A 19,630-nucleotide genomic window follows, 5' to 3' on the forward strand; every position below is an offset into this window, starting at 1 on the left:
AGCTGTTGTACTGGACTACTGTACTTTCCAAGGTACTGGACTGGAAAATTTTAAATGTTTTATTTTTCGTGTTTATGTATTATTTGTGTGAAAAGTATTATAAACCTATTACACTGCAGTACTATGTAGCCGATTGTGTTAGCTGGGTACCTAGGCTAACTCTGTTGGGCTTATGAACAAATTGGACTTAACGAACGCCCCCTCGGAACAGAACTTGTTTGTATGTGGGGGGCTCACTGTATAAATTCTTCCCTCAGCAGGAAACTTCCCTGACCTTTAGCATTCTGGTATCAGACACCTCATGGCTTATATTCTGCCTCATTACTTCTTCAAGGAGGAGGTACAGCCTGTGTGTGTGGGAAGTCCTCCTGACGGTCTAGCCTCCCTCCATCCTGCTGTTGGCTGATTCACTAGTAAGAGTTCCAGCGTGTGTGTGTGCGTGTGCAGTCCCATAGCAATCTAACCTCACTCCTTCGTGCTGAAAGGAAGGCAGGCGATGGGTGTCAGGAGCAAGCAGACCCTGAAGCTTGGTGGATGCACCTTTAAGAGCTTTTTATTGGCGACAGTGCAGAACCACGAAGGGGAGGGTAGCGGCCCAGTGCCAGCCAGCCCCAGCCCCCCCAGGGGTCAGGTGCAAAATACAAAAAGAGAATCACAAATACAGCATGGGGTGGGGGTAGTTGGATATTCAATAAATTGTGGTCTGCAGCGGCAGGCCCTGCTCACAGCTTCACACACACCCAGAATCCTCAAAGATACAGATTACAAAAATCTATAACCCCACAGGCTTACTCACAAAAATAAAATCTCAGGTCCCCAACGAACCCGGAGTCGGAAGACCGCTGGAGGATCAGGGACAGTCAGATGGAAACGGTCAAGTAAAAACAGGCAGAGAAAAGACAGAGGGGAAGGGACACTCGGGAAAGAGACAGCCAAGACGGCCAGAAAACAACCAGAGGGGCCGAGACAATCAGAAAAAAGACAGCTAGAGACAGAGGCAGCCCAAGACAGGCCGCCTCGAAGTTTCCAGAAGCAGTGTTTCCAATTCAACGGCATGGCTTTGAGGGCCAACATGACCTAGAACAAGGTTGCGGAAGCTCTCACATACGCGCACACACACACCCACATATAATATATTTATTTATACATAATAGATATAAGTGCCTTTCGGAAGTCAGGAAAGGGATAAATAGCCATGGGGCGGGGTCTGGGTTCAGGGCGGGAGCTGCGGGACGGGGCAGTGGAATGTTCTCCATGCAGCACGGAGGGCGGCGTGACCCACCCGATATTAAAAAATATCAATTGGCCTCATGATAAAATTCTCATGAGGTGAAACACAGGGAAAGGCGGGGGGAGGAGGGAGGGAGCCGAAACCAAGAATTGGGGCTGGGGCAGGGGGAGGGGAAGCTGGGACGGCGGGAGCCCAGCCCCTTCGGGTTCAAAGCCTCAGCCTTTAAATCTTCTCCGGAAAAACGTCGGACCCCCTGGCAATCTCCCCTTGCTCCCTTTCTAGAAAGGATGTGGGGTGCCGAGGGGAGGGAGAAATTGGCGTCCTAGGCTGGGTTAGGGTGACAGGCCTTAAAGGAAAAGGCCAGGGCTTGGTCTGGGGGGAGGGGCGGGGGTCCTGAGGAGAGAGGCCACGCGAATGGATAAGTGTCAGCCTCTCTCGATTCTGTCACCCCCTTGAGTCAAACTCATTTTGAGGGGAGGAAGGAGGCAGGTGGGGGAGGGGAGACCACGGAAGGGCTTTGGGGAGTGGGCGGCACAGTCCCTCCGGAGGGGTTCTGTCCCACCGGGCTCCTCCCCCCGCCCAATCCGGCCAACTCATTTCACAGTATAAAACACTCCCGCGGGACAGGCACCACAGCACCCACTGTGATGTGGTGGGAATCAGAGAGGCCCAACAAGGAAGGCCCGGAGGGGAGGCTGACGGGAGGTGGGGGAGGGTAGACTAACACTGTAATCCAAAAGGAGGGCTGGGGGCTGAATGTGCGGGGGACCCTTAGGGTTCAGGAAATTTAAATCAGAGCCAGCCTCGCTGGGGGGGAGCAGCTGGACGGTCAGGGAGGGAGGTTCACATTTCAGACTAAGTCTGGGTCGGGGCGCGGGGGGGGGGGAAGGGGATCATCATAGGGGGAAATCAACTTCCCTTTAAAGGGGGGCTCAATTCAGGGGAGGATCTACCCACATGGAAATGTTGGATAAATAAGCTAAGGTCGTGGTGGGGGGCGAGCAGGGAGAACCAGCCTGGTCACCCCTTGAAGGGTGGGCGTGGGAGACTCTTTGGGGGTCCTGTGGCATTTCCTTGTTGGGCCTCTCTGCAGAGGACTACAGCTCACCCCAAAGCCCACCGCCAGCACCCCTTTCCCTCCAGCCCAAAGGTGGGCATCACCCCCGCCCCCACTCCCCCATCCCCAGAGGTTGGGTTGAAGCCAGACGGCCGACAGGCAGCCGGGGGGGTCGGTGTCCATCCCCTCCCCACCCCCTGTCCCCAAAGTCACCAGCTCTCTGGTCTCGCCGGGCCACAGAAACAAGAGGCGGCACAAAACACAAGGAAGTCCTCCTGTCCGACGGCAGTGGCAGTTGAGGGTCAGACAGGAGAGGCAGGGAGGCCACTCGCCCGCTTTGTCTCTTCCCCTCTCTCCTCCTCATCCAAATCTCTCTCTCCCTTGTGTGTTTGTTTGTTTTGTGTCTAAAGAGTTCACAGAGCGAGAAGGGAGGGCGAGTTCAGGGGGTCGGAAGGCTGGTCGTTGCCGCTGGTGCGTTGGGCGCCGGCGAACGCGGAGACCTCCGGGCAGGTGAGGACAAACGAGGAAGTGTACGAAGGGTTAACAACGGGGAAGGGGTCGCCGAGGACTTGAACTTCACTGTGTGTAAAGAGAGAAGCTGTCAGGTTGGGGGGTGCGTCTTGGCTGGTCTGGAAGGGCAGGGGCGGTGGTGGCGGGGGCGGAAGCAGCCAGCTGAAACCATCTTCCTTAGTGGATGCTGACCCCGGCAAATCTCTCACCTCCGCCAGCGGGCCCGGCCCGGGCCCCTCTTCGTAGGGGATCTTGCAGCCCGGTTTGTGGGCCACCAGCACAAACTCCAGACGTTCCTTCTCCTTTTGGAGCTCGGCGATCTCCGACTCCAGCTCTGCCTTTTCTTCCTCCAGTTGGTCTGTCTCCTGAGGCCCGGGCGGCCAGGTCGCAGAGAAGAGCGAGGAAGGAGAAAAAGGCCGTGAGCGACTAGAGAAGGTGAGTCATGGCTGAAGCCATCTCTCCTAGACTGACTGCGGAGGCCCAGGGTTGGAAGGCAGCTCTGGACTGAAAGACCCCCTGAGATGGAGGCCTGGTGTGCTATGGGACTTGGGGCAAGGGTCTTGCTTTCTAGGAGCCTCAGTTTCCCCATCTGTCCAGTGGATGGTTGGGAAAGGGCCAGGTACACATAGGAAGTCTCTGGTTGCAAGAGGCACTCAGATGTTTGTTGAGTGAGTGAACGATTGTCATATGTTTCTAAGGCCACCTCTTCCCCTCTGTTACTTTTCCCCCTCTGCCTCCCAGGGAAGAGACCAGGTAGCTCAGGGAAGTAAAGAATTTCCCTGATTTAGCGGGGAAACCCCTGCAAGTATAAAGTAGAAAACTCTCAGACTGAGATAGGGCATGAAAATAGAGGGGCATCGTGGCAGAGGCCACCAGTCCAAGCTCTGAGAACTATGGGTGGCTGGGGCAGGTGGTGGGGGAATTGATATAGAATCAAAGAATTTCGCTTCACAGACTCTCCAGAATGTTACATCTAGCAGGAACCTGGGAGATTCACTGAGGAATTGAAGAGATGGAGAAACTGAGGCAAAAATGGGTTATCACTTGCCCAAGACCAAAAAGGGGAAATGACTGGAGCGCCCCTCTATTAAAGTTCGCTCATGTGTCCCCTCAGGATGAAGTGAAGGCCAGGCAAGTGGTGTGTGTGTGTGGAGGGGAGCTGGGGTCATAAACCAGGACAGGAAGCAGCCAGGAGTAGGTGAGAGCCTGCGTGTATGAGCTGGGTGACCCCGTCTGTATCTCGTTCCACATGTGGAACCTCTGGTTCTCAGTCCAGGATAAGGGCACACAGGTGGTGGTGGGTAACAGAAGATGGGGAGAGAGCCCCCCTTCAGCATACCCTCACCCCACCCCAGGGACCATCCTCACCGCCTGGAGTCGGTCAGTCAGCTCCCTTCGCCGGTTCCTACACTTTGCTGCTGCCAGTTTGTTTCGTTCTCGGCGAACCCTTCTCTTCTCCTCCTCCTCTGGAGTGAGCTGAGTAGGGGAGATAGAGATAGTGAGATTTGGGGGACATGTGTTCCTCCCCATCCACCCCGAAACTCCTCTTCTTCAAGAATCCCCAGGAGTCAGAAAAGAACCTTCTAGACCTCACTGACTGTGGGGAGGATGATAGGGTTTCTGCAGCATCGAGGCTGCAGATGGTCCCTCACCCCAACAGTGGGAAAGTTCCTGCCTCTCTTGCTTCTTCCCCCGCCCCCTCCCCCGCCCCTGCACCCAGAGCAAGCTCTGATGCCCTTTACTCACCGTCTCCTCTCGGGGTCTCCTAGGCCGGGCTCGGGCTGGGCGGGGCCCAGGTCCAGTCCCAGGTCCACTGGTGGTTCCGCTGGTGGAAGGCCCACCACTGCCACTAGCTCCGCCACTGCTGTAGCCACTTATGCCCGGCGTGGAGTAACTGGTTCCTGGCATGTCATAGGGGTCAACGGCTGTGGGCTGGGAGGCCAGTGGCTGCCCCTGGGACTGGGCCATGGAAGAGATGAGGGTAGGTTGCACGAGCCACTGGAGGTCCTGGCTGGTTGTGATCGCGGTGACCGTGGGCACGAAGGAACCGGGCATTTCCCCAAGACCGGCGCACTCCTACAGGGTGACACATACACACACAGGCGTAGACACACAAACAGAGACACCGACACACACACACCCAACACACATACACACACCGACCCTGTGAGTGAGCACAGGGCCAGCGGGTGTGGATGTGTGTGTCACAGGCAAAAAGCCACAACACCCACCCTTCCACTACACCGTGACGCAGTGGTTAATGAGAGGATTTCTGTGCAACTGGCTTCTACCTCCTCCTTCTTCCTCGGGGAAAGGTTGCACGGTTCCAGCGGGTGGTGAATCACACCCCGGGTTGGTGACTCTTAGGTGTGGGGGGTGGGGAGGAGGCTGGACACAGCCGGGTGACAGAACCCCCGGGATGGAGTCACAGCCACACACACAGCCACAACACCCCACCCCCACCCCAGAGGCAAGGGGAGGGAGAGGGAGAGGCCTTAGGCTAAGCCTCCCTCTACACTCACACACATATACACACCCCTCTGAGCGAGGGGATGAGAGACTGGAGGGTCCATGAGACCCCCGTGCAGGGGCGGGGGTCCCAGTTAAAAGGGTGTTGGGGGACGGGCCTAGGAGTTTACAACAACGTTTCAAGTAATTGTCTCTCCCCAGAGTGAGACTGACAAGCGACAGGTTACGGTGGGCACACAAGGAGAGGAAGTGAGCAGCCAGGCTCCCTCAGACTGTCGCGGAGGTGGAGTGGTGTAGGTCCCGAGACCCCAAGCCCAAGCACCGTTCATCTCCCCCACCCCCAAAATGTAATCCTAGAACTGCTCGGAAGGCTTAACTACTCTCCCAGGGGGCGTGGTGAGGGACAGGCTGGCTCGCTGGCCAATCAGCATCCTGGAAACCCAGAGAGGGCGGGGCTCCTGGAGACCACCTGGCTGGTTCGCCTAGGGCTAGCGGTTCTAGTCCTGTCTTCGGACAAACCGGAGACACCCGGCGTCGGGAGCATTAGGGGTGGGAATGTATCTGTGTGTGCCTGGAGAAGTGGGTGACGGTCACTATGTCTCCCAAAGAAATTCCGGCACACAGACACCCTCTGACCCTGAGAGCAGAGGGACAGGATCCCGGCAAGGTCCTTGCGGACTCATTGGATCGCAGAAGATCGCTCCTGTGGCGACAGGAATCCCCTCGCTCTTCCTCTAGAGGCCCGTAAAAGAGACCCTAGTGCCGAAGAACCACGGGTTCCGGGGACGAACTGGGGGAAGGAAACTGCACCCTACAAATAGGAAGGGAAAGTTGATTGGCCAAAGCTTGCGCCGCGGCGGCCAATCGGAACGCCGGGCTGCCCCCTCCCTTAGCAACGTGGCCCCGGCGTTCCAAAATAGAACGCTCCCGGGACGTCAGGGGCGGGGCGGACGAAGGGGGCGCCACGCGCCGTGCGTGCCCCGCGTCAGACGGAGGATTCCAGCGCGTCAGCCGTTACGCACGGGTTCCCCGTTACGTCTCCGCGCAGGAGGCGGAGGCAGCGCCACTGAGGGTTCGAGGCCCGCCTTCCCACTGGGTCGAGGGTGACCCGGCGCCGGAGTAGGCGCTCGGATGGAGGAGGAAAAAGGGAGGAAGCTACTGGAAGCTTCCCCGGGATTTCCCCCACCTGCCTAACCGCGCTAGCTTCAGGTTGGTGACCTGAGTGGGGGGCAGTCCCCGAGCCGGCTAAAAGTTCTTAGCCCTGCTACCTCATACACGTTGCACTGAACGGCGTACTCACCCCACCCCCAAAGCTCACCCCTCTGTGCTCCCTCCCTGCGTTCCACGCACACAACCAATTGCAAGCACGTCCGGACTCTGCAGTTTGCAGAGTGCGCCGTGAGCCTATCCCCTCTCAGATCCTGGATTTTGACGCGTCTTTATTTGGGGTGGGGGGATTGCTCGCTCCACCCTTGACTTTAAAAAAATTATAAACCACAAAGCATCACCCCAACCCTCTAGAACTTACCTGGGAGGCGGCGGCGGTGGGTGGACTGCCGAAGGAGTCCACCGAAGACAGATATTGAGACTCGGCGGAGGGTGAGGAGCTGCACCGGGAGCCGGAGTCGTAGTCTCCGGGGAAAGCTTGAAACATTTCCCTGGGCACAGGGGGGCCCCTGTGACCACGCTGAGGTCGCCGGGAAGCCAAGGCTATGGCCGGGTGGGGGAAAGAAAGGTGAGAGTCCGGGGAAACTCGGGATGGGGGCAGCGTCCCGCTCCAACAAAGGCAAAGTTTCTGTGTAATTCTTTTGCGGTGCCCAGGCCCCCACAAGATGCCGCTGTGCCTCCTGAAAGTCCAGGCTCCGTAGGACCCGGGGGCGAGGGGGGATCGCTCCCCCAGAGGCGGAAAGCTCTCTCCTGCTGTACAGAATCTGCTTCGGGTGCGGTCCCCTCCACGCGTCCGGCGGGTCCCACGGGGGGAGGGGAGTAATAAGGAAGACGAAAAAAAGTAAGTCGATCCTCCAAAATAAAATGTAGAATTATCTAGAAGAATCCTTCCAAAAACTTTCCGGAAAAATAATAAACTGAATTTCACAGCCCCCAAGACGAAGAACCACTACAATCAAGTCCCAGCTCCGCGTATCCCAGCCTTGGCCGTAGCTCTCAGTCTTATGAATGAAGCCCAGAGCCGCTGTATTTATATGCCCGGGGCCCGGCCCCCCTGCTTACGTCACCCTTCCCGCGCTCCGCGAACTTCTCAATATCTCCGGCCCTGGTGAACCCAGCCACGCACCGTCCGGCAACAGGCCTGCCCTAGCCTCGATCTGATCACCTGCATCACCCTCGCGGCCCTGAGGGTCTTGGGGGCTGCGTTCTGAAGCACTCGGCGGGAGGGGATCCCGGCCTGGTCTCCCCGGAGTTCCTGTGACGCAATTAGCCATATAAGGAGCTTGGCCGGCGCCGCTGAGTGTTTGTTTGGTATCCTAGCAATTACGTCAGAGGGAATCCCTCGCTCGCTCGTGCGCTCGCCCCGCGCGCCTGCGGAACCCGCCCGCGCCTGCGCAGTGCAGCGCCGCCCCGGGGGCTGATATTAATAGGCTTTTAGACTGACCCAGCGGAGGATCCCCACAGGGAAGACCCCAGATGAGGGTCCCCCTCACCTCTGGCCGCCCCTCCCATTTCCCCTGGTGGTGCAGCGCTCTCTCTCAAGAATAAGGTCAATCTCCAAAAGCAGCTCTGGCTCTGTGGTGTAGTCACATGGGCGGGGAAACTGAGTCCCGAACCGGGTGGGAGGGGCTGTGATGCTCCAGGTGAAAGTGGAAGTGGGGGTGGAGTCCCGAGGCTCATACCAGCTTCTGCCCTGACTGGCTGTGCGACCTTGAAAAATGTCTTTTCTCTCTGAGCTTCAGCTTCACTTTTCCCGGATGGACAAAGGATGTGTGTCTTGGACCCTGCTGCCCCCAGAGATCCGGCGGCGTTTGGGAGGTACGCGGGTTTGGTGGGGATGGGGAATAAAACAGGGTGAAGTGTCCCTCCTGCTGATGGTGTTGTTAACCTCTCCTTTCTACTTTATAATTCTATCCGTAGTCAGAAATAATGTATGTGTGTGGGGGCATAATAAATAATAATAGTAATAATAATGATGATGATGAAATAATAATAATAAATGCCATGTATTTAGCACTTACCAAATACCGGCTCTTGTACTAAGCCTTTCAATACAAGATTTACAATCGTTAAAACAGCTTTGGAAGTTTAAGGGAGGAAAAATCTTCATTTTATAAAAGAGGAAAATGATAGAGAGTTTGTGACTTGCCCAAGATCCCATCTCATCCCATCCCATCAAGAAATTCAAACCCAGGACTCCTATTCTCTTCCTGACTTCTGAGAGCTGCCTGGTTCAGTGAAACTCCCTGAAAAACCTGGGTGTTGGGATTGTTTAAATGACAGTTCCATTGGTGGGGAGTTATAAGCCTTGCAGACCTATCCTGTCTGCTCGCAGCGTACACTGTTGTAACCCAGGCTCAGCGGGGAAAGCTGCTTACCTAGCCACCCAGTTAGGAAATGTAGTTCAAGAGTCTAATTAGGGTATTTCAGACACCACAGCCTCCAACTCTTAGGCATCCACTGGTAAGGATCTCACTAGCTGCTTCAGAAACCTGACTTCCTGGCACTTCCCTCCCAGTGCAGAGCCTGGCCCAGCCAGGGCACAGAGGGTGAAGCACTTTAAAATTGTTGAATCCCACAGGCCCAGAGAGGGGGAGGGCCTGGCTCATGGTCACACAGCCGGTATGAAGCCAAGCTGGAGGGGTTGCGTGGTTCCTAATTCCCAGGAGAGTCTTGATTCTCTGTCCCAATAGTGGGGAAGGGGTAGGGAGACCTGGAAGGCTGAGGGGACAGGGGGACAATACAGGGAGATTGAGGTTTCCAGACAAAAGCCCAGCCTCAAACACCTCTTCCCCCACGCCCCCTCTGTCTGCAACCAGTCTGGGAGGAGGGATGGGGACTAGGAGATGACACGGCAACCACCAGCAGGCAGTGACTCGGCCCCAGCATCAGACAGGGAGTGACCCCTCATTCCTGTCCTGTCCAAGCCCCTCATCTCCTCTCCCACGGAATAAAGGAGACACACAAATACCTACCCTAGCTGCCCAAAGACCTTCACACCCCGCCCCAGGTGGCCCATACATCCACACATATACTCACAGGGGCACACAGGCATTCAGACATCCACCCACAAGCGGCAACACACACCGCCACACAGAGAAACAGCTTCACGCACACACACACCTGCAGACAGAAACACACACCTTCACATGGTTACCGACACACGTGACACACACATCCTCACTATAGATGCACGTGGTGTTCCTCACACACAGTAACAAGAGTAATTCTTCTGAGCACTCATATTAACTTATTTAATTCTCACAACACTCCTATGAGGTAGGAACTATCATTTTACAGGCAAGGAAATGGAGGCCCAGAGAGGTGAAGTCACTTGCCTAGAGTCACACAGCAAATTAGTGGCAGAGCTGGGATAAGAATGTAGCCTGCGGGGCTTCAGAGCCTTTGCTTTTAATTATTATTAAATGAGTTATATATGTCGATATATTCACACGCAGATGGTCACACTCATGCAGACATTGGACATTCATCCCCCGACAGGCAGACCCAGAATCTAGGTGGCCTGGGCTTACATTCTGGCCCCACCACTTAGTAGTTGGGTGAACTTGAGCTAGTGACGTCTGGAGCCTCAGTTTCCTCGCTGGGGAAAGGAGGGCAGGAATAAGGCCCAGCTCGTGGGGCTGGTGAGGGGATTATGTGAAATGAATATCAGTAAAGCTTTGGGAACATGCCTGGCACATTGTAGGCACTTGTTTTGTTTTGTTTTTTAATTTAAAAAAAGTTATTTATTTTGTTTTTGGCTGCATTGGGTCTTCGTTGCTGCGCGCGGGCTTTCTCTAGTTGCGGCAAGCGGGGGCTACTCTTCCTTGCGTTGCACAGGCTTCTCATTGTGGTGGCTTCTCTTGTTGCAGAGCATGGGCTCTAAGCGTGCTGGCTTCAGTAGTTGTGGCTTAAGGGCTTTGTTGCTCTGCCGCATGTAGGGTCTTCTGGGACGAGGGCTCAAACCTGTGTCCCCTGCATTGGCAGGCGGATTCTTAACCACTGCGCCACCAGGGAAGGCCTTATTTTGTTTTTGAAACAAAGCTATGCAGACCTTTGCAGACCCTCATAGAACCGTGACCTTTGCAGACCCTCATAGAGACGTGACCAGAAGCAGAGATACACAAGATCCCATTATAGCTTTCATGGGTCCAGGCACTTTTGCCTTTGTGGGCCTCTTTCTCCATAATGACATCTTTAAAATTATTTATCATGACTACATTGGTATAAAGACAAATATTAAATATTAAAACATTTCATTTGACCTAGAAGTTTAGTTCTTCCTTGATTTTAAAAGAAATTAAACACTTTCATGGGCCTCTAAAATTATCATGGGCCCTAGGGCCTAAGGTAAAAATTGGCCCTGGAGACACACACACACACACACACACACACAAACACACTCACACTCTCACACACACACAGAGTCTTACTCAAACATGCACATGGATGTGAACACCTTGCCCCCAGAGCATGGCATGGGAAAGGCAAGTCTTTTGTCATGAGGCTGAATCCCAGGGAAATTCCAGGAGGAGGAGGACTTGAGTGTAGAGGAGAGGGCAGGACCCCTGCTCTGGCTCCCGAGGGCTTGGATCTGTGTGTGGGGGAGCAGGCAGAGCCCTCAGCCTTCTGCCCCTTTTGGGGGTGGGGTGGCAGTGCCAGCTCTGTTTGCTCAGAGCATCCTGTAAATAGCCCCGGGGACCCAACTCTGCCAAAGGGAGCCCTCAGCACATTCTTCCATTATTCTTTTGGCAAAACCCTTGCTACTCTGTTCCTCAGTTTCCCCATCCATAAAGCAAGAAGGTTGGATGACCATGGGCTCTGAAAGTCCTTTCCAGTTCTGAAATTTCATAATAAAAATGAGGAGGAAGATACGGAAAGTAAACACTTAGCTCTGCTCACATGCATTATCTCGGTTAATCCTCATAGCACATCAGCCCCATAAGTAAGTTATTGTCCCCATTGTACAGAGAAGCAAACTGAGGCAAACCGAGGCACAGTGCTTCTCAGCTGTTATGTGAAATCAAGTAAGCTGGGGAATCTGGTTACAGCTCACATCTGGTATAGTCTTTTGTGCTTCCATGCAGCCCCTGGGTGATGCCAAGGCTCCGGCTCCAAAAGAAATGTCTGTGAGTTTCTGAAGCACGAGAGGAGTCGGGTGTGCATGTTTGGGTGTGTGTCCTGCTGTGACCTCCGTGAGGGTAGAGCCCAGGTGGTTAGTAACTGCTGGTTTCTCCATGTCCAGCATTGAGTAGTGAGTGTTACTGGCTGGCTGGGCCCACTCCCCACTGAGCAATCCTGGTTGCCTCCTGGAGGGGGTATCTGTGGTGTTTCAGGGAAGCAGAGTGGTCCAGATTGGAAACTCTTAGCTTGACCCTCCCAATACCCCTGCATCCTGCATTCAAACTCCTCACTCACCACAGCCCACAAGGTCCGGCATGACCTGGCCTAGGCCGACCGCTGCAGCCTCCCCTCCCCCTCCTCTTTGCCATGTTCTACACGCCGTGGTCTCTCTCTCTAGTCTTCAGGGACTTTGTATGTGCTCTTCCCTCTGCCTGGAGCATGCCCCTTTTTCCTCCCTCTAGCTCATACTCTCTTCCTCCAGTTCTCAGCTCCTGTATCCCCTCCTCCAGGAAGCCCTCCCTGGGTCAGTACCCCTCCCCCTGAGAGCCCCTCTCCCCTCTCTGCCTCTCTGAGTTCATTACTGTCTGGGGACAGTCTGGTCTTCTTCACTGGTCTATATTATTATTATTATTATTATTATTTTTTGGTCTATATTATTATTCAGGCCCGGGCCAAGGCTGTCCAGGTCATGGCCAAGTTCCCAGCACAGTGCCAGGCACTCAGCAGGTGCTCAGTAAATATCTGTTGATTAAATGAATCTTCACCATCCACTCATTTATTCATTCATAAACTCTGACAGACTGCCTTGGACAGAAACATATCTGTCTTGCTCAGATCTGCATAAATGCCTACAGGACAAGGCACACAGATACACAGCATCACACACTCAGATCCCATTATTGTGTACACTCTTTCCCATGTATGCTCACAATTATACACACGCACAGTTTCACATGTGCGGGCATGCAGACACAGCTAAGTAGAGGCCACCCTCAGATGCTGGCTTGTCTCAGGCCCTGGTCCAGGTGAGCTGTGGACCCCCTCACTGTAGGGGCCAACCTCTCACCCACCGCAACCCAGACCCTCACAGTGTGGTGGTGTATCACTGACTATAACTACTCCAGGCATTGGGTGGCAGGAGTGCTCAGGGAGGCCTGAGCAAACCAGGAGGACTTCCTGGTGGAGGCGTTTGGACTACTGTAAAGTCCTGAAAAGATTCAGATAAGGAGGGAGTCCCGGAAAGTCCCTCTCTCCCTACTGTAGACATGTAAGACCAAAGAAGAGGAAGCAGGAGACTGTGGGAAGCTAAAAGGAAGGACTGGACCAAGGTGGTGCAGATAACAGTTTTGGAGACCTTTCCAGCTGCACTTTGAGTGAAAATAATATGAGTAGAATTAATAATATAGCTGGCAATCACTTAAGAAAACTAACCAGGTGCCAGGTGCTACATACAGATCCACTGTATTTTCTTGTTTAACTCTTCCAATACCATTATAAGGAGGGCACTAGCTGTGTGACAGCAGACAAGTAACTTCAGTTCTCTGGACCTCAATTTCCTCATCTGTGAAGCGGGGTTAATAATAGCACCTCCCTCCCAGCATTTTGAGGAGTAAATGAGTTTGTATGTAAAAATGCCTAGAACAGTACCTGCCAGAAAGTATATTCCCTGTAAGTATAAGCTACAATGGCAATTATTATTATCCTCACTCAACAGATGAGTAAACTGAGGCCAGGAGCCCTTAGGGAACTTGCCTGATCTGTGGATTTCTGTGGAGTGAGGGCCGGTTACAACCCAGGTGGTGAGGCTTCACAGTTGTGGGTGGACGGAGGCAGGGCCTCCCCGCTCTGGGGTGTTTGCATGCGTGAGCGCACGTATGGTGATTCCATTGTTCTCTGCGCAAACACCCAGACCCCATCCCACCCCCAGCAGGTCAACCAGCTGCTGGCCACAACCCACAGCCTCCCAGTCATACCCGAGCGGGCTTCCTCTTCACGGCCCAGGGGCCTCCCCACCGGCTCTCCCCCGCCTCCCCTTCTTGCACCTTGAGGACGCCTGCGGCTGGACTGGGTGGTCTCAGGCTGGAGCTGCCCCGTCCCTGACTCAGGCCCCACGCCCCCTCACTGACCCGAATGCGGCCTGCCCGGCCCCCGCAGCCAGACGGACACGGGTGGGGGGGGGTTGTCAGGGGGGGGTTCACAGCGGGCCACGTGCCTGTGCCGCCCGGGGTGGCTGAATTCCACCTGTGATTCAGTCGGCTTGTCTGGGCCACTGGGGGGTGCCCTGGCCGGTGATGTCAGCGGCCAGGTATGTGGCCGGGGTTTCTCCGAGGTGACTCAGGCGCCGGAGCTACCCTCTCCCTCCTGCAGACACTCTGGGCAGCTCTCCAGGGCCGGCAGCCAGCAGCCTGACCCTCCCTTCCCGGCCTCCTCCACGCCCTCCACACCCTCCACACCCGTGAGCTGTGGGAACAGCGGGTTTGGGGACAGGCACCAGGCAAATCTCAGAGGCTAGGGGCCCACCTGGTGGCAGCCCACCAGGACCTCCTCACCTCCCCTGGAGACCAGAACTCACAGGTTATTGTAGGATGAAATTCATTCATTCATTTAATCAGCCATTCAAACACATGTTCTCAGCACCTCCCCTGTGTCAGGCTCTCTAGGCAACAGAGACAGAGCTGAGAACAAGACAGAAATTCCTCACAAAGCCCCATATTATTGCTATTGTTACCCCCTCCCGAAATTCCACCAGCCTGCAAGACTCAGGCTGGTTTCTGTTCCTCCAGGCAGCTCTCCAAACAGTTCCAGTTACTTTTAATCCTTAGCCCCCAAACCGTCCCTTGAGGGAAGTCCTTTCAGGATTCTGACCTTCAACCAGCCTGCTGCAGCCTTTTCTTCCCTCTTGGACTTTACTCATTCCCAGTCCCATTGAATGATTTGAACCTCTACTTTCCCCAAACTCTGCCCCTCCACTGCCTTCCCCAGAACCTGAGCTTCACAGTGATGATCATGATTGGCCTTGCAGACACTGAGCGCTCCCTAGGTCCTTACACCAGGGTCAAGACTTAGAGACACAGCTTCATTTGGTCACAGCCACCCCTGGAGGAGGCCTGTTGCCATTTTGTAGGAAGGAAACTGACACACAGAGGTATTTTGGTACCCACTAGCTCAGAACCACGCCTGAGTCTGTAGCTCGGATTCTGGACACATGCATACAGGGGCACACAGAGAGGAAGTAGTAATACTGCTGACAATCAAGTGTGGTATTTTGTAAACATTTATTCTGCGCCGAGCACTTTCCAAATGTTCTCTACGTGAACTCATTTACTCCCCACAGCAGTCCCATGAGTGAGTACAATTATTATTCCCATTTTACAGATGAGAAACCTGAGGTACACAGAGGTCCTAATGCTAATACAGTTCAAGTCCACAAATATTGACTGAAGCTCTCCTATATTTCACACAGTGTGGTGGGTGCTGAAAATTAGAGCTACACAGCCAGATGCAGCTACAAAGCTGGAAGGCACACACAGGAGACTGCCACCCAGAAGCACAGAACCATTCACACAGTTACACAAATGTGTGCACTTGACATGGACACACATGAGTCACTGATTCATTTGCTCAACAAATAATTACTGAGCACCTACTGTGTGCAGGGCAGTGCTGGGGACCCAGTGGTGACCACAATAGCCCTGGGCCCTGCCCTCATGGGGCACGCAGCCCAGTTGGGGAGACAGTAAACAAACAAATATATAATGAAAAATTGTGATAAACACTGTGGAAAGAACTGTGAGAGACAACTGGCTGACAAACAGTTACCTGCATAGTTACACACAGATGACTGTATGTTGAGATCCAGAACTACACACATACACACACAGCCAGAAATGCAAGCTAGAGGCAAAACCGTACACATCCATAGGTACCTACACACACATTGTTTCATGTATAACCACACAAAAAGACTCTCACAAGTACACACACGCGAACATATACATGAACACAAGTCAGCAGGGTTCAAATACCCATACATCCAGATACACAAATGCAAACTGGAGAAACCACTCACTCAGTCCAGCAGTTGCTCTCACACACGAAGAAAGCCTTCCTGAGCATGCTCTCACACAGGAAATCCCAGGTAGACACATTGTCACCGACAGAATCACTCACCAACAGTCACAGCCATTCACAGTCACACACCCAATTTCTTCTCTCTCCTTGGACATTCGCCCCAGCCCTGGTCACATGAAGCTACTGAATGGGGGGTGTCGGGGGTGTGTGTTGGGGATGAGCTATTAAAACCTTCCAGCTGTGGACAGCTTCCTGGACACGGGATGGAAGGACCTCGGGCTGCTTGTCTGATGAAAGAGCCTCCAGAAAGACACGCAAGAAAAGAAAACCCGAGGGGAGCGGGGAAAGGAACGGGAGGGAGCTCTCGCGCTGTGGCTCTGAGTGTGTATGGGCGCGCACAGGTTGTTCACTGTGCCTGTCTCCACTGGTTGGGACCCCAAACGGAACAGTGCACCCGGAAACCCAGGAGTCGGAGGCAAAAGCAGCAGGCCAGAGAAGAGTGCTTGGATCTATTTCAGTTGTTATTGTTTGGGGGAATATGAGACAGCCACGCCGCAGGAGATGCTGGACAGACAGACATGCCTGGGACGAGGGGGCGCAGACGGACAGATACCCAGCGGAGGCGGTCCCAGGTCAGACAGGAGGAGCGGGTGACAAGCAGACGGCGGCTGTCTAAAGGGAAACCGGCAATTTGGGGACCTGGTTCTCCCCCGCTCCCATCACCGCAGCGCCCCCCCACCCCCCACCACCAGGCTCCCGGCCGGCCAGTCTGTCCGCCCTGGCTGGTCCTGGTTGCGCCCTGTGCGGCCGCGCGGCCAGGCCCGGGACAAACAGCCTTCACGTTGCTAAGCGACGGCGTTCCACAGCCCGTCGCGTCACCGCGTCTGCGCCGGCGGGGGGAGGGGGGTGTGCGGAGACAGTGGCCGTGTCGTTTGTTGACGTTGCCTGGCAACCGCCGTGGCGCTGCCGGGCAACGCCGGCCGACTGTTCCTTCTCTTAAAGGGCCAGGAACACTTTACTGGATCCAGCTCGGACCGCGTCGCGGGACTGAGGCGCTGCTGGGAGAGGGGAGGGTTGCTCCCCAGGTGTCGGGGAGGTTTAGGGGATTGGAGACCGGGTTATGCCCTCTTGGAGTAGAGGAAGAATACGAGGCAGGAGCTGTTGCTATTTGGACTAAAGTTTTTGAGATGTTAGTGTAAGATGTTAGGTTGATTGCACACGTGCATAGGCGCACTTGTGGGCACGCACGTCCACGGGGCAGTAGGTGGCAGAAATAAACCGATAGAGAGACCTGGGTTCAAATACCCACTCTGTGACCTTGACCTGTAACTTCCTTTTTCTGAGCCTCTTTCCTTCCTGAATTGGGAGTGAAAACATCACCCGCCTCCAGAATTGTGACTGTATGAAATCCTGTTAAGCACTTAGTACGTAGTAAGTGCTCCGTACATAACAAGTATAATTATGTTATTTAACAACTGGGTTCTGTCCCTTCTTCACTGGGGTTTGGAGTAAATGATACGGTGTTTGTAAAGTACTTACTGCAGCACGGCGTGGTTAATACGCGGGGGCTGTCATATTATTACCGATATGTTTATTATTTCCTCCAGCCTGTAAAGGAGCACATCACAGGGCATTGGCAGTCATTGCCTTTCTTGGTGTCTTGGGCAATGGCAATGGAACCAGGCAGATGAGGTTGGAATTCTTGTCCTACTGGACCCTGGCTGTGTGACCCCAGAGCAAGTGCCTTGCCCTCTCTGACCCTCTACTTCCTCCTCAGTGAAACCTATGATCTCTCACTTCTCACAGAGTCACTTCCAAGTAACAGTCCTGGGTGAGGGGTCCCCTCTCATTGGGCGTGTCAGGTCACTGCCCCACGTCTGCAGCATGACTCATGGGGCTATGTTATGTAAAGCTCCTAGATTCTGCACAGAGGGCAGGTTATATAAATGTGTTTAATGTGCATCCTACATGTAGGGCCTAGGGAGGGAACCTGGCTTGGTAAGCCTGCAATTGCCAAACTATGGCACTGGTTGCTTCCAAGAAGTAGAGCCTCTAAAATGTGGGCCACATGTATACTGTTGAAAACGTGCCCCTCTTGGGGTCTCTCTATCCCCCGAAATGACTGTCTGTCTCTCAGTCTCTGTCTCTTAATATGCCTCCAATTTCTCTCTGCATCTTTCTGACCCCTGTCTCTCTGTCTCTGTTGCACCATCTCTGTGCATTTCTGTCACTCTGTGTCTCTGTTCCCCTGAGTCCCTTTCTGGATTTCTGCCCCCCTCCCACTCCCCTTTCTCTGAGTCTTTATCCATTTCTGGGTCTGCCTCTGTGTCTTTGTGATTCTCTTTTATTATTTAATTTAACTCCCAAACTTGTTCCCATCGATTCTGGACGGCTCCAAGCCCCTCACAGCTGAGTGCTGTGGGGTGCTGGGATGGTTCCTCTGCTCTCTGGACCTCTGCTCTTCCCTTTGTGCAAAATTAGATGGAGTAGCCAGTGCAAGTCCCCATCACCTGGGGAGCTTGATAAAAGTGGATTGCCCCAGTCCCACACCCAAAAGCTGTGGGTCGGAATCTCAGAGAAAGAAGTGGCAGAGATTATGACGTGTGAGATCCTGCCTGAGTAATTCTGAGCAGCTGACCTGAGGCCTCCACACATGTGTCCCGATGCCAGTTTTTTTTTTAATGTTTTTTTAAATTGAAGTATAGTTGATTTACAAGGTTGTGTTAGTTTCAGGTGTACAGCAAAGTGATTCAGTTTATATATATATATATTTTTTTCAGATTCTTTTCTCTTATAGATTGTCACAAAATATTGAGTATAGTTTTCTCTGCTATATAGTAGGTCCTTGTTGGCTGATGCCAGGTTCTGATGTCACATAATAGGTGAGGTTCTGCGGAGACATGTGGCCAGGGACAAGAGTGATTTCCCCTGCAGGTAGAGGGTCCTGAGTGTGAGGAGTCAGAGAGAGACAGATCTGGGGGTCAGGGTGGGGACAGAGAGAGACAAAGATAGCAAGACAGAAAGAGAGAGAGAGAGAGAAAGAGACCAAGAGATATGGAAACACAAAGAGATAAAGCCAGAAATTGTGTTTGCTGCACATCACCTGAAAAGGTACCTCCACGGGGGAGGGCCACGTACCTATCTGCCTGTGAGTGTGTGACTGTATCAAACAGGTCACTGCAGGCTGCACTGGGGTGTGCCTGGGTCCAGTGCTGGGACTGAGTGCGGGAAGCGGATGCTGGCCTGGGAGGTTCTGGGTGTACCCTCTCTACATGTACATGCCTGCCTTTAAGCAAGTGTTCCAGGCCAGCATGGGTGACTACCTGACAACCGGAACACCAGTCAGGCAGCATTCTCCATCAGGCCACCACTTTCTACGCCCACTGGGTGTGGTTGACGAGGATATAGCTCCAGGGGTCCTGGGGCCCACATGGATAAGTTTAGGTATAGTTCCAGACTCTGAGGGTGTTTTGGATTTGGGAATAGCCAACCTAATAGAGGGGTACCATCTTTGGAGCCAGACTGAGCTGAGTCCTTGGGCAAGTTGAGTGACCTCCTGGGGCCTCAGTTTCTGCATCTGTAAAATGGGGATGATAAGGACTTCTATGAAGATTTTGTGAGCACCCCCTAACATCATGGTAACTAATGCCATCTATTGAGGGCTTGCCATGAATGTGCCTGTCAGCAAATTCTACAGCTCTATGTTCAAACACCTCCAGAATCTGATCCCTGCTGCACCTTCCAAGTCACCATCACCTCTTGCCTGGACGATTGCCTGGGGATCCTCACTGGTCTCCCTGCCTCCACTCTGGCCTCCCAAAGTCTATTCCCCACATACAGCCAGAGGGATGCTATTTAAATCAAAATCAGTCCATGTCCCTCTTTTGCTCAAAACCTTCCCATGGCTCCTAACTCACTCAGAATAAAAACCAAAGCGCTCACCATGGCCCACAGGCCCCGTGTCTCTGCCACTCCCTCTCTCCTTGCTTTCTCTGCTCCAA

At 53.7% G+C, this 19,630-nt stretch overlaps 1 protein-coding gene across 2 annotated transcripts; it reads right to left on the minus strand.

The window, feature by feature from the left end:
• Positions 1-537: 537 nt before the first annotated feature.
• Positions 538-7,447, minus strand: FOSB (FosB proto-oncogene, AP-1 transcription factor subunit). 2 transcript variants are annotated; one of them, XM_032614090.1, is made up of 5 exons: positions 6,796-7,447; positions 4,545-4,874; positions 4,167-4,274; positions 3,008-3,163; positions 538-2,867 (listed from the first exon to the last, which is right to left on the minus strand). In XM_032614090.1, exons 1-5 carry the CDS (start codon positions 6,919-6,921, stop codon positions 2,865-2,867), a joined length of 723 nt encoding a protein of 240 aa, XP_032469981.1. In that variant the 5' UTR covers positions 6,922-7,447; the 3' UTR covers positions 538-2,864. The 2 variants fall into 2 exon arrangements, with proteins under 2 accessions (XP_032469981.1, XP_032469980.1); XM_032614089.1 differs by having other exon boundaries at positions 538-3,163; positions 6,796-7,443.
• Positions 7,448-19,630: the final 12,183 nt, after the last annotated feature.

The sequence above is a fragment of the Phocoena sinus genome, chromosome 19 (genome assembly GCF_008692025.1).
Source record: "Phocoena sinus isolate mPhoSin1 chromosome 19, mPhoSin1.pri, whole genome shotgun sequence".
Taxonomy (NCBI): domain Eukaryota; kingdom Metazoa; phylum Chordata; class Mammalia; order Artiodactyla; family Phocoenidae; genus Phocoena; species Phocoena sinus.